At 41.6% G+C, this 13,613-nt stretch overlaps 1 protein-coding gene across 1 annotated transcript; it reads right to left on the minus strand.

Moving 5' to 3' along the window:
• Positions 1-1,009: 1,009 nt before the first annotated feature.
• On the minus strand, positions 1,010-12,241 carry cdan1 (codanin 1). The gene is made up of 28 exons (XM_085766944.1): positions 12,090-12,241; positions 10,889-11,601; positions 10,593-10,793; positions 10,049-10,239; positions 9,619-9,738; positions 9,441-9,519; positions 9,200-9,320; positions 8,822-8,931; positions 8,643-8,732; positions 8,440-8,515; positions 8,106-8,311; positions 7,716-7,848; positions 7,388-7,531; positions 7,005-7,171; positions 6,770-6,851; positions 6,567-6,656; positions 6,430-6,484; positions 6,168-6,304; positions 5,980-6,083; positions 5,461-5,610; positions 5,242-5,305; positions 4,966-5,044; positions 3,815-4,020; positions 3,024-3,131; positions 2,860-2,923; positions 2,446-2,657; positions 2,150-2,257; positions 1,010-2,018 (listed from the first exon to the last, which is right to left on the minus strand). Exons 1-28 carry the CDS (start codon positions 12,165-12,167, stop codon positions 1,896-1,898), a joined length of 4,011 nt encoding a protein of 1,336 aa, XP_085623070.1. The 5' UTR covers positions 12,168-12,241; the 3' UTR covers positions 1,010-1,895.
• Positions 12,242-13,613: the final 1,372 nt, after the last annotated feature.

A 13,613-nucleotide genomic window follows, 5' to 3' on the forward strand; every position in this document is an offset into this window, starting at 1 on the left:
ACCTTTGTTTAATGATAACAATCTGATTCAAAATTATCAACCAAAACATTTGGTCTACAGGCATTGTAAGATTGTGAATGATGTACATTTTAAAATATTAACATGGATTGAGGCATGCCATGTATGCCAAAGAGGAAGTGAGAGTGTGGGGGTGTGCTTGTTCTTAGGGGCTTCCTCTTTTTATGAACTTGATTGTCTTTTAAATCTCAGGACTTTTTATGTTGGACATGTGACATGTGTGGCCATATGAATTTCCTCACTGAGGATAATAAAGTTGACCATGACCTTGTGTGTTCAATTGAATGACATTTAAATACAAAATTACGAGAGAAAATGTTCCAGGTTTGACTTTTCAAGTCATATTTTGACATTACAGACTGTGCCACTGTCAAAATGTTTATCTTCTTTGTCAAAATCTAAGATAAAAAGTTGAATTGTAACATAAAAAGTTAAGTTTTCATGTATTTTTTACACACTCAAAATGTGTGACTGTCAAAACTGACAAGTTAAAAATCCTCAGAATAAAAAGTAAAACAAAAATTGACTTTTTTATACTTCTGTATTTCAGCTTTCACTTCACTATGACTTATATTCTTTCTTTTATTTATTGGTGGAATTGGGCCTCTGTAGAAATTTCAGATTCAAGGCTGCACCAGTCCTCAATTTCACTCAGACAGGATTTTCTAGCCACTAGGAACATTCACTCACATTCTTGAAGAATAAATTTGTAATGTAATTGAGAATTTCCACTTTATGTGTCTGGACAGATTCAGTCCTCAAGTTTTAAGTGGAAAATATAATCTCTGCACTCCAGCTCATTTATCTGACAAATGTAGTAATTATCGTCCTCTGTAAAATGCTGCTCACACATCCATCACTATTAAGAATCTAATCAAGTATAATACTGACAAGTACTTTTGTGATACATGACACAGTTTAACCATCAGTACTTCCACTCAAAGGATGCGAGAACGTCTTCCACCACTGATGACAACACACAACAAACACATAAACCAGAATACATCTTTATTATTATATTTTCAGTTCTTGTGGCAACATAAAAATATTTCAATTTAAAAGCAGCAGAGAATTATTTGATGCTCATTCAACATGAACAAAAATAATCACAAATGCAGTTTTGCACTCATGAAATAAACATGCAATTCACTAGTAGTGGCGGTCGTAGGCAGTTTGTGAAAGTGCTATACTAAAATAAAGACAATTTATCTTTTCTGATGGGTCTAAAAACTAACAAGAAAGAAAATGTATTTTTCAATCCATGTTTAGAGACTGTCTGGTGCAATGCCCATTAAACCTGGCTGGGTTGGTTGAATGTGTCAGAATTAAAATTATTCAGCATTTGCAGATTTTATTGAGCCACTGCCTTTGTGTGACAAAAGGGAAACTCAGTTTACACTCTCAGCTGAAAAAGATCCCGGGCACCTTTTTCCTGTCTTTACTAATAATCTGCTTTGGTCTTGAGTGTTTGAAGTGCTTGATCTACAAGTATGTCCCTTCGGATGCAATTGTATGCCCAGGTTTGCTTACAGAAAAGTAACATGGATCTAAAGCTAAGAGATGATGTGGTCCCCAGCTACCACCACTGACTGGCAGGGCTTTCTGGTTCTAACCAGCACCCAAACAAAAGAGCAGAAGGGATCCATGAAAGGCAGGTAAAGAACAAAAAATCTGAAGCCTGCAGAGTCTGTGCAGAGGCTGACAGGTGGAACAGCTTTGATGCGCTGTGCACAAACAGCAACTGGAAAAATGGTCAACAACGTGAAGTCACCCAGAACTGTCTCCCCCCTTGAACAACACACTGACAGATGTGACTAAAAACACTGCGGTGATCACACACAGAAGATGCTGCGGGACGTTTGGCGGCGTTATCATTGTCACGTAGCGCCCTCCACTGTCTGATGCGAGACCTGCAGCATGTCCATGTGACTTGGTAACTCAGCCAGGGGCAAGGTGGGTTTAATACTCTGTGACTGCAGCTGAAATTTCTCTATCAGCCGCTGAAATGAGACAGAAATTAGAGAACAAGGTGAGCGAGGGAGAGTGGAAAGGGGGTCAAAGAAGTCAAAGCATTGAGTAAAAGAGAGACTTCCTAAGAAATGCACCACGATAAAAGCAGTGAACCACTCACCGCTGGCAAGGCAGAGCTTGTTAGCTTCTTCCAATGAGACATGACCTCTTCCTCGCCCAGGATTCCTCTGTCAACCAGCTTTCTAACCAGGAACAGGTAGCTGCTCCACTAAAAGACACAAAAGCATCCTTCACATCACATCAAATACCACAGTCAGTCATTGAAAATCACCTTTTAAAAGTATAAAATCTCATGTTTCAGGTGTTTTGCTCAATTTGACATCTGTATGTAATGTATGTCTATGAACCAAAGAAGTTGCATTAGCATCATTACTACTTTGATATCAGTTGAAATACCTCAGTGTCGCTGGCCTTCAGCACAGCAGTGACAGTGAGTGGGGTGAAGAGCAAGTGGAGGGGGGCAGAGGAGCAGCAGTCTCTCTCCCACAGCTCAGCAAGCTGCTCCAGCACCGATCTGACAGGAGGCTCTGACCCTGAACCAGGACCCACAGTAACCTCGCCACCTCCACTGCACCCTGACGGAGACAGCACCGGCAGCTCTGCAGACACTGGGCGGATAAACACAACAGGCACTCGGGTCTGTTACACGGCACACTACATCAGCTTGCTTCCATTTCACACGGCGCAGGGCAATTTAAATAACAAATAAGACTGATTATGAAGCGAATTATCCAATTTACATTTTAACACATCAGAAAGTGACTGTTTTCCTGTAATTAAGAGTTGGTCGTTAAAACCTTTGACTCTTACCCAGTTTGCAGGCCAGCAGGACAGTGGAGGTCAGCAGCATCTGCTCCGACACCACAGTTAAAAACTAAAGTGAAGAAGGAAAAGAACCAAGTGTGATTATTATTGGAAAAAACCAGTTAGATGTGCGCTGTTCTGTTGCTGCACTTGTGCGTCGTCTCGTGTACCTTTCTACAGGCCAGTGTGTCTCCCACTCTCTGTAGCAGCGTTTGGAGCTGAGAGCCAGTTGGCAGCTCCTCATCAGTCCTGGGGCCCACTGCGATGCTCAACAACTCCTACATTAAAAAAAACATTCAAGCAGAACTTGACACAGAAATCTATAACTTTCGCCTCAGTGGGGAGTAACGGTGAATTTCCTCTCCAACATTTGGAGGAGGATGATCAGTGGCAAAATGCTAAATTGTCAAATAAACTCAAAGAGAAAATAATATCTTTAAAGGGATAGTTCACCCAAAATTCAAATTAAATAAGTATGTTTTAAGCTTGTTTGTAGCAGAAGCTCCCAGCACTGCTCTTCCTGGTCCATCCAAATCTCGCGCGATTTACATTGACACCCAGTTCACCGCTCCGCAAATCGCGCAAGATTCCGGCAGAGCAACACTGGGAGCTTCCGCTACAAACAAGCTTAAAACATATAGCCTACTTATTTAATTTTTTTCGGAACAATTTCTCATGTTGGGGCTACAATACAAGAGGGACATTACAGACGAGCATTATGGAGGTATTTGGATGTTTTTTGGTGTGTCTTTTTGGACGAAGAAAAGTGAGCTCCGTTCGCAACCGTCATATGGACATGCAGTGCTGCGCGGAGCCCCGCTGTAACTCAGAGAAGGCACGGAGGACTCTGAAACTTCTCCCAGCCCTTAGTCGACATGAGGGTGGGTAGACAATGAGTGAAATTTGAATTTTGGGTGAACTATCCCTTTAAAAAAAAAAAAATCCTCTTCTGCAAATGTACCTTCAGCTCGATGAGGATGTCTGAGGGCAGCGAGGCGCTGTGGCTGCAATGCGCAGGGCAGGACATCACTCTCTCACTTCCTTGTTTTCTCTTGGGAGTGGTCGGCTGCTCCTGGGTGACTAACTCCACCACGTCTGGAGCCGCTGGACTACCCAGAGCCTTCATCACGCGATCGTATCTGCTCTTCCACTCTCGCCTGATGAGCGCTGGGTGATGAAGAGAACAGAAAGGACATTTTAGATGATGGGGGGGCGGGGGGCGCTTTGTGGGGTCTTTTAATCACAGCGCTGGTTTCTCTCTTTTTGCATCGACATTGGAAATGATATGCTGTGCCATGATCTCATCCCAGCAGCACTGAGAACTTTAGGTGTGATTGGTTCACGCTGTCCCCGACTAAAAATATGAATATTTATAGAAGTCATTCCATAAATTGAATTTCTTTGTGTGGAGTATACCTGCTGTGGTTGTATATTCACAGCTGTGCATGGACGGGACAGTCAAAGTCGTTAGTCGTTGTTATGTCACTATTTTTTAAATAGCAATCTGCGTCCATGTTTTGGTTCAGTCGATTTCACAGAGTTTGAGGGTCAAGTACTTGAATCTGAGCCGGGGTCCCTGATGTTACAGTACACATCATATATCCGTACCTAGTGAGTACAAAAACCGAAGTCACCATTAAATGGGCCTGCAAAAATCTTTTTTGTCAGTGCTGTTATAAAATTCAGTGTTCCTGTTATCAGTCGCGGCAGACCGGAGCAATCCCCCGACCTCGTGTTCCTGTTGGATAATGAGTCCAAAGCAGAGCAGGGGAGAAAGAGAGCAATGGTATCGGATTGCTTTTTGCTATCAGCAGATATCCTGAGTCAAGATCTGAATTGGAAGAAAAAGAAGTTTGACCAGTGGCTCCCTACAGGATACTTGCTGGACACACACAGTTTATCAGATTTTTACAGTATATCCGTCTTCAAATTATAAGATACCTTTTCTGCATGCATATCTCAAGCAACTGGAAGGAATAAGAAATTAAAGACTCAAGTATAAAGTCAGAAAATGTGTTGGAAAAAAGGTGGAATACATTCGGAGTGTGAAACAAAAGCTTTTAACAGGATAAACACATGCAAATAGGCAGGTGTGGTGCTTTGACTAGACACCTGTAATGTTGGCTGAGAGCCAGCTGCAGGCTTTTTCTGTTGCAAGACGTTTGGTGATGTTCTCAGACGTGGTCAGGACCTGCAGAGACATAGCGAGTCAAATACATGGAAACAATCCACCTGTTTGTAAAGTGTGTTTTTTTTCCTGTATTTCCAGACTTGGTGTTCTTGGTGTAACCTAATCCCTGTCACACTTGTTACACAGGCTTTGATAACAGTTTTTTTTTTACATTACATCATCTTAAATATTTGTTACATGATCTAAAAAGGACTCACAGCAGGCGAGGTCTCGTCAGGAAGCAGGATCCTTATGGCTTCAGGACTCTTCTCACAACAAAATCTGCAAATCACAAAAGACTGGGATTACCGGAGAGAAAAGAAGTGGGACACAATATTTTACATCAAATCAGTCAGTCAAGTAAATAAAATCCTGTTCCAACTTTCATGTGGCCAATTCAAGGTTTGCTCGCTGCTTGTTAAAAGAGGTTGCCGCACCTTGTGGCTCTTGCCAAAGCCTCTAATCCTGCATCACATAGCTGAGCACAGATGGAGTCATTCAGTTTTGAAGGATTTGAGTTTGGCAGCTCCAGTCCGTCTCTCAACATCTTCTCCCCTCTCTCCACCAGCTCGCTCACTAACGTCGCCCTGTTGAAAAATCACACAAACACACATGCACAGACTTAAAAAAACAAAAAACAAATGCATAACACCCGAGTCTTTGAAATACAGCTACACAGGGAGTTTAATTCACATAGGCCGCCACCTGAATGCTGGTAAATGTGCACTGTTGAACAGTTACTAGCCTCTTAGGTAGGCAACCAACCAGAGTTGCAGGCTGATTACCTGCTACTCTGACAGTCCTTTTCAATTCTATGAAGGTAATTTAGTGGAAGGTTGCTCAAGGTAAAATAAAAAAACAGAGAAAGATACAGTTGATTTAGAAATTCATGACTTGGAAATCACTAAATCCTCAGGCCCCCCCCCCCCCCCTCCATCCAGCTCTGTGATACTAACTTCATATGCTTGACGCCGTTGGATCCAATTCTTTCGGCTACAAACTCCACAGTGCGACGCAGCGACGGAGGCTGGTTGTGAAAGAAGGCTTGCTCCAGGTCCATCTGTCACATTAGAGCGATTGGCTTTAATACGCGCAAACAGGCAATTTATTGAGTTTCTGTTTACAGCCTCCCCTGTTTACTCACCTGTAGTTTCTGCTGCGACCTGTTGGCGGCCGGTGTGTCCCTGAGCTCAGCAGAGGTGGGAGTGATCTTGCGGATAATTCCTCCGCTTTTGGCTGTGCTTCCAGACACAAAGGCAGCAAGGAGCTTACGAAACTCACCTGCAGCAATGAAACCAAACAAACAAACAAACAAACATCAGTCCAAAACTTTAACAAGAGAACACCGATACAAATGTACATACATTTAAAATTCTGCTGGTAATTCTTGAAACAATAACACTCACCAAGAAATGGACAGCATGTATAGAGAAGCTGCTGATCCACCAGGAGAATGCAGTCCTGAAAATAACAAGTAAACCATCAGTGTAATTGACATGGCATTAAATACAAACAAAAATCTACTAGGATGGATTTTACTTACAAGTCCGGTAGCACTTGTGTTGCTTTCCTCGAGCTTCGCCACATCAGTGAACTCATTGGTGAAGAAAATGTCCTCAGGAATCACAGGGATCTACATGAGTTAAACACAACTAGTTTAATTACAGTTAAATTAAATCAAATGTTAAATGAAAAAAGGTTTCTAACACCATTCAACCATATTCTACTATTGACTTTGTGTCTCACCTGGAAAAGCCAACCCAACACAGACACCATCAGCAGTTTGTTCTGGTAACACATTTCTCCACATCTGCCCAACAGCATCCTCCTATACAAAAGTACACAAAAGTAAATTTTAAATAACTTTCCAAGAAGGGCAAGCATCAACAAAAACTAAAAGTTTCTCATCTGTTTGTTGCTAAATATTTATTTAAGACTTTTATTAGTTTTAGAAATGTTTTATGGTTTGTTTGTTTTTTACCTGTACAGCAGAAGCAGCGTCCCTAACGCAGTCCTGTAGCAGAGCAGCAGAGGACCCACAAAGTCCAACATGGAGAGGAACTCCACAAGCCAGGGGACAGTCAGGATGGTGCGCCTCCTTTTCATACTGCTGTTTAGCACAGCGCACACATCCAGCACTGGGACGCTCTGAAGGACCAAGAGAAGAAAAGATTTTTCTGTTGTAATTAAATGCCCTTGCAGAAAACGTCTGTGGGAAAAAAACAGCTTCATTTCTTTGATGAGATTTAATTTACCCTATGAGAGGAAAATAATCTTTATAGATTCGCTCGTGCCTGCTCTATTTGAAACAGGCTTCAATTAATTACTTCACTACATCATAAACATTAATTAGTTTCTCCTCACCTTGCTGCGCAGAGCTATCGCAGCCTCCTGAATCTCCCTGGATGGTCTCTCAGATGTTTGGTAGGGAAGAAAAGAAATAAATCCAAGGAACTTAGCCAGGAGACGAGCGAGGAGCAGCACTGAGGTGAAGCGCTGCTTCTCATCCTAATGGAGACAAATGAAGAGGGTTATGTAATAATTAACAGCACATCAGACAGTCTGTTATTCTCTAAATCTGGCATGTTTGTAATTTCACAGACCACCACACTGAAATCTTTTGCCTACCATGGGAAATTCGGCGACACTTGGCATCTTAGTAACATCTATTTGTCTGACTCTAGTCATATACCTGCTGCTCCATGTCCCCGTCTCCCTCCTCCTCTCCCTCACCGAGTGGGGCAGGCGGGCTCAGGATGGACACCTCGTCCAGCTGGAGGAGCTGCTGACACAGGCTGTCCTGCAGGTGCTGGTTCAGCTGGCAGCTGGGAGACAATTTGTAAAACAAGTTACATCACAGAAAACAAGTCAAAATGTTTAATATGGACTGAAAAAGGGCACATGCCAAATGAAAAATGACCCCCATAATGAGCTGTATATGTCTCCATGCAGTTTTTGACCACTGATTAAAAAATGATATGAATACATAATGATATGATCTTATAACCAGTTCTGTGTCTTTTTTTTAATTCTAATGCCCAACAATGTGTTGCTGATGGTATTTGCCTTGACATATTCTTACCAGCTGGCTGTCTGCAGGAAGTCTCTGAAGAACTCCTGGTGTCCAGGGAAGGAGGGGGGAGGACAGGGACCAACAACTCCATGAGGCTGAATGAGACGCTCTTCAAGACGTTTCAGCCGCCCCAAGCTGTCAGCTCCCAGCATGCCTAGCAGGTCAGTGTCAGGGGTATCGTTGGGGGAGTTATTCATACGGGGACCTTTACACATCTATAAAAAAAATTAAAAAGAAGTACATGCTGAAGGGAAGGAAATTCATATAAGAATACTGCTGGGCTTTTCTTAATCATATTCTTAAATATCAATATTATTAGGGTGTATTATATCATACAGTCTACCTGAACAAGCTGCTTTAGGAACAAACGAGCAAAATGGGAATGGTTTCCTGCAGAAGTCAGTTGACTCATCATTCCTCTAGAAAAAGAACATGGAACAATACATGAATATATGCAAAAGCAGATCAGAAAAGTTTAAAAGATAACTATATAATAAGTAGATACTAGATACAAGCTAATAACAACAAGTAAATCATTGGTCGTGCCTTATCCTACTCCCTACAGCGGCATCAAAATTCCACCCTGGTTCCGAGTGAAAGTCCTCCCATTCTCGCAGAATCTCGTAGAAAATATCTCTGAGAAAAGGGGCAAAAATATCAGATACATGAGTTCAAGTTATGATCAGCCTGTGCTCAGTCTGTTGTGAGAAGAAGCTGTGACATACCTCTGTTTTTTAAAGGTGTGGAAGGCCTTGTCACTGCCAAAGTTGGACCTGTTGTCCGTAGCGGGACGGAACGCGACTGAGTGGATGAAAGTGGAAACTGATGGAGAAAGCTGGAACAGAGAAGGGAAAAAAAAGATGTAAAAAATATCGACCCAATAAGTACAGTATGGATAATATGAATAAGATTTCTAATAACAAACAGTAAACTAATTTCAAGCTCAATACCTTTATTAAATAATAATAAAACAATACACCTATGATAAAATACACATAGAATCCAAAATAGAGTAGTGAGACCTATTTAAATTTATTCAGTAACACTACAGGAAATAAAAACACTTAACACTCGAGTAAAATAATAAAGTGCAAGATAATTACCCTGGCTGTGCTTCTGTCCTGGGCTTGAGTGAGACGATCCCTGAGATCTGGAGAGAAAGACGCTATCCTCTCGTTCTCTGCCAGCAGACGCAATGTGCACTTGTCCAAGTTAGCCACCAACCTTATATATGACAAAAGAGGACACTTAATTAATAGGCAAAAAAAAAAACGAGTGAGATTGTTGTTAGTTATTATAAGATAACTGATGAAAAGTGGTGAGGCAAGAAATGAATAAACTCACTGAAACTGATTCTCCAGAACCTTCACAGCAAAGTATACACAGTTGTGTACTTGTCTTAAATAACACCTCTCAAGTGTATCTGAGAATATAAAAAAGTGACTCATTTCAGTTCAAAAAGAAAAAAAAAGAAATAAAATATATTTGAGTTATAGGACTGCAGTGAAATAAAATGACACACCTGAGGTCACAGAACACAAACTGCCCTGTTCATCATCTTCATCATGAGGGTGAGGGGACCGAGACGTTAGCAACTGCATCACAAAGAAAAGCTCCAGGAAAATGTTTGGCACTAGGTTTTCTGTAAGACAAGAAAAAAGAAACAAACAAAATTTCACTGTCATATTAATGTTTCTTGAAAATAAAGAGTGTATTTATTCTAAGAACAGGTTTACTTCAAAAAGATCTCGTTATATTTTAGGTCTGACTTCTTAATAATTTATTTTTTGTTGTTTATTTTTCCTTGACGCTCTGCAAATGTCTTTATTTTAAGATTAATGTTTTATTATGTAAGCTTATTTCTTTAAGATACCCAAATAAAGTACAATTAATTCAACTTTTACTCTAGTTATTTCCAAATGGCACAATTATGACGCCTTGTGGCCATTTACCAGAAATACAGGTGCAATACAACTCTGCCAGCAGATCCAGTTCCAAAGAGAAGGTGACTTTGAATGGTTCGGGACTAGATGCCTGCAGCTCAGGTGTAACTTTAGACCCGGTTCTAAGCCCCAACTTGGTAGGGGTGCAAGGGTCCAGAGAGGAGGTCAGAGGAGAGCCGGCCTGCTGGGCACGCTTCGTCCTGAAAACAGTGAAACAGCAGAGATCAACTGAGGTGGAGAGCAGGTGATGCTGAAAGTGAGCCAAAAACTGCACAGATTGTTATTAATAATGATGAGAAAATAAAGAAACAACACAATATAAGACACCTGTAAAAAATATAAAAACATATCAATGTCATAATGAGTGTATAAAATATGTATTACAAAGTTAGGATACATTTCTATAACTCCATACCTGAAGAATACAGCTAATTACTACTGTTAACATGCTGAATAGAAAGCAGTACTTCTGCTTTTAGAACTGCAAAGGCCAAAGTACAAATTAACTTGTTCCTGTCACCTTTTCTTCTCTACTTTCTGCATGTTCACTTACTTCTCCCTCTTAAGTAATTCCCTCTCTTCCTGCAGGCTCAGAGGACTGCCCGCTGTCGTCGACCCCAGAAATGCCTCTACCCCTGATGGCGGGCTCGAGGGCTTCCTGAATGGGGTGGAGGTGAAGCAGGTCTTTGGTTTAGAGTGCGGTCGCTCTGCACTGACCGGTGTCGGGTTGATTCTTCTGGATGGTTTGGACGCCCTGAAGGAGAGTGTGAAGCCATTACACACACATATGAAAATAAACGGGTGCATCAGTGTGGACGTTTGCTCTTGTTAAAGGTTGTGAAGACTCACACTGGTGAAACCGGCGATGAACCAACAGGAGGGAAATCGTCCATGTTGCTCAAGTTGAGTTGCTCCACAGATGGAGGTGAAACATGCTCGTTTATCTTACTGTACCCTCCTCCTCCTCTACCTGATCTTCTACCCCCACTGTCCCATCGTCCATTCTCATCACTGTGATGTCCTCCACGCCTTCCCTGTCCGGCCATGCCACCACCACTCCTCTTGCGGGCCTTCTGCGACTGGAGATTGGGGCTGTTGTGGAGATCTGGAGGAGAAACCATGTAGTCTCCCAGACTGATCCTCTGGCCGGACCGGCGCTCGGAGCCTGAGGGCCTGGAGGCAGGGCTCCATGTGGTGGTGGGGAAGGAGGGGCTGCTGAAGGCGCTGACCCCGCTCAGACAGTGGGACTCTGACTGACCGGCTACACCTGATTCTGTACCAGGTGACACAGATGTGGCCGGAGAAAACAGCTGGATCCGACTGGCACTCCGTGAACCAGCAGCTCCACCACCACCACCAGCAGCAGACCTGCAGCCCCTCTTGTCCATGAAGCCTTGTGTCTGTGCGGCAGGCCTGGCGCGGCCGGGGGTCTTGGCTGGCGTGGCGGGGCCATGGGTTAGCGCCTGACTGCTCTGGTCCCTCAGGAAGTTTAACAGAAAAGGCACAAATTCCTGTTTGTGAACAGTCAGCCCAGTTTTACCGAGTGACAGCTTGTCAGGCTCCTGTTGAAAAGAGACATCATTGTAAGAAAATGAATTGTGACTCGTGAGGGGTTTATAAAGCTGTAATTACACAGATGACCAACCCTTTTTAATCCATGATGTACAAAAGACAATGTAAATTAGGTCATCTGATATTTAGCTTCGCTTCTTCTGGACATTTCTGCAGAAAATAGCCAGATGACCTTGCTAACAATGCGCTGGCTAACATCTGCTAAACCACACATCCCTCTTAAAAATAGAAAATAGTAGCAGATGCAAACACCAATGGTCATTTTGTAGTCTTTCTTAACGCTAAATCTTCTCCTGACTGGTGGGAAGCGTCTCGTCTGGAGCCCATACCATCCAGGCTACATTAGCCCGCTAGCTCAGCAGCTAAAAGTTTTGTTTACACTCTGTTGTGAGCTGTGTCATCTCATAAAACCCGCTGTACAAAGGCAGACGCGTGTCACATGTGTCGTTCATGTGGGCCCGGATCACTTCAGCCTTACCTCGAGGTTTTTTAACCAGTCTGTGACCGTATTAAGATCCACTTTCTTCGACAGAAGTGATTCCAAAAGAGCCGCCATTCTGGCCAGGAGCTGCGCGGCTGCAGGACTGAGGGGAAGGGGGCGTGGCCAACGTCTACGTGGGCACGTAATGCGAGTGACGTACGCCCACCACGTGTGCAGCCTGGTAAAGGGTGACAGCTCTGCTCTGCTGGCCTGCCTGATGCTGTGGCTGAGGCTTTGTTAGGTTTCAAACTTTATACTTCTAAGGTTTTTCTTTTTTAGTGGGGATAATTGTCCCATAGTTGTGTATGGATACTAGAGTGAATCTATTCTTTGTCATTACAGAGACAGAGAACAGTCACATCAAGTGTTAAGTATTTACTGTTCTAATATTGACAGTTTCCATGAATGTTAAATGTAAAATGTAAATAATAGACGCTCAATGAGAAAATAAAAATAAAAAACAGGTATGGCAAATATTAAAAATGAAGGAAAGCTTCTTAAATGTACTGTAAACATGATTAATTTGATAATATTATTTCAACATACAAATATCTGTTCCTTGGATAGTATGTGCATGCACCTTCTGACATTAAATTTACCTACAAATTTAATCTGTGATGTCTGACTGTTACAAATCTGTTTTGTTTATTTATATAAAAAAACAAGTAGACAGCCCAGTGCAGTAGTTAACACAATAGCATGGTGTTATTCCATTGTTTTCATCTGGTGTTCATCACTGCAGATTAAAAACAGGAGCCTTTCACAAGATTATGTCTGCATGCGGAATGAGTATTTTATTTATAACCAGTTTATAAAAATAAAATACAAAATAATTTTAAAACAAAAAAGAAAAAAAAAACACTGTACAAGGCATTGATATGATACAAATGATAGAATAAACATAAATAATTACAGTTATATACAATGCAAAATTCCCACTTGTTACATTCTTTCTTTTGAGACTGTACAGTTACATTTCAAAAGCAAGACATACATTACAACACAAAAAATATCAACCATTAAAAAAAAATAGAATAGAACAATAGAAGTCAAAACAATGGATGGGCAAATTAGCAAATGTCACAATAAATAATTTCTGTCAAGTATTTATAAGTTATCAACAAGTAATCTGATGTTATGACATGAGACCTGTACCAGTGCACACCAAAGCTTTCATTAGTTTCCGTCTCACCTTTCAAAATAAAACAAAACAGCTGGGGTTTGCTCTCATTGGCCTATAGGTACAGTATCTGTAACCACAAATACCGGCAAGTTACTACAAGTATGACACCTTCAACAGCAAGCCACTTCAAAAAGTGACAAAGAAAATCTCATCTGGAGGGTAACACTAGTACTACAACTACACACCACTTATGTGCAATAATTATAATTGGAAAAAAAAAAAAAAAAACATGAAGAAAAAATCTGATTATCTTTTAGAACCAGCAGCACTCTTTAGTGTTCCTCCCTTTCACTGAAGCTTGTTAGCATATAAGTTAAGGTTTTACAATAATGATTTTT

Source organism: Trachurus japonicus, chromosome 22 (genome assembly GCF_045865225.1).
Source record: "Trachurus japonicus isolate A0001 chromosome 22, Traja_1.0".
NCBI classification, from domain to species: domain Eukaryota; kingdom Metazoa; phylum Chordata; class Actinopteri; order Carangiformes; family Carangidae; genus Trachurus; species Trachurus japonicus.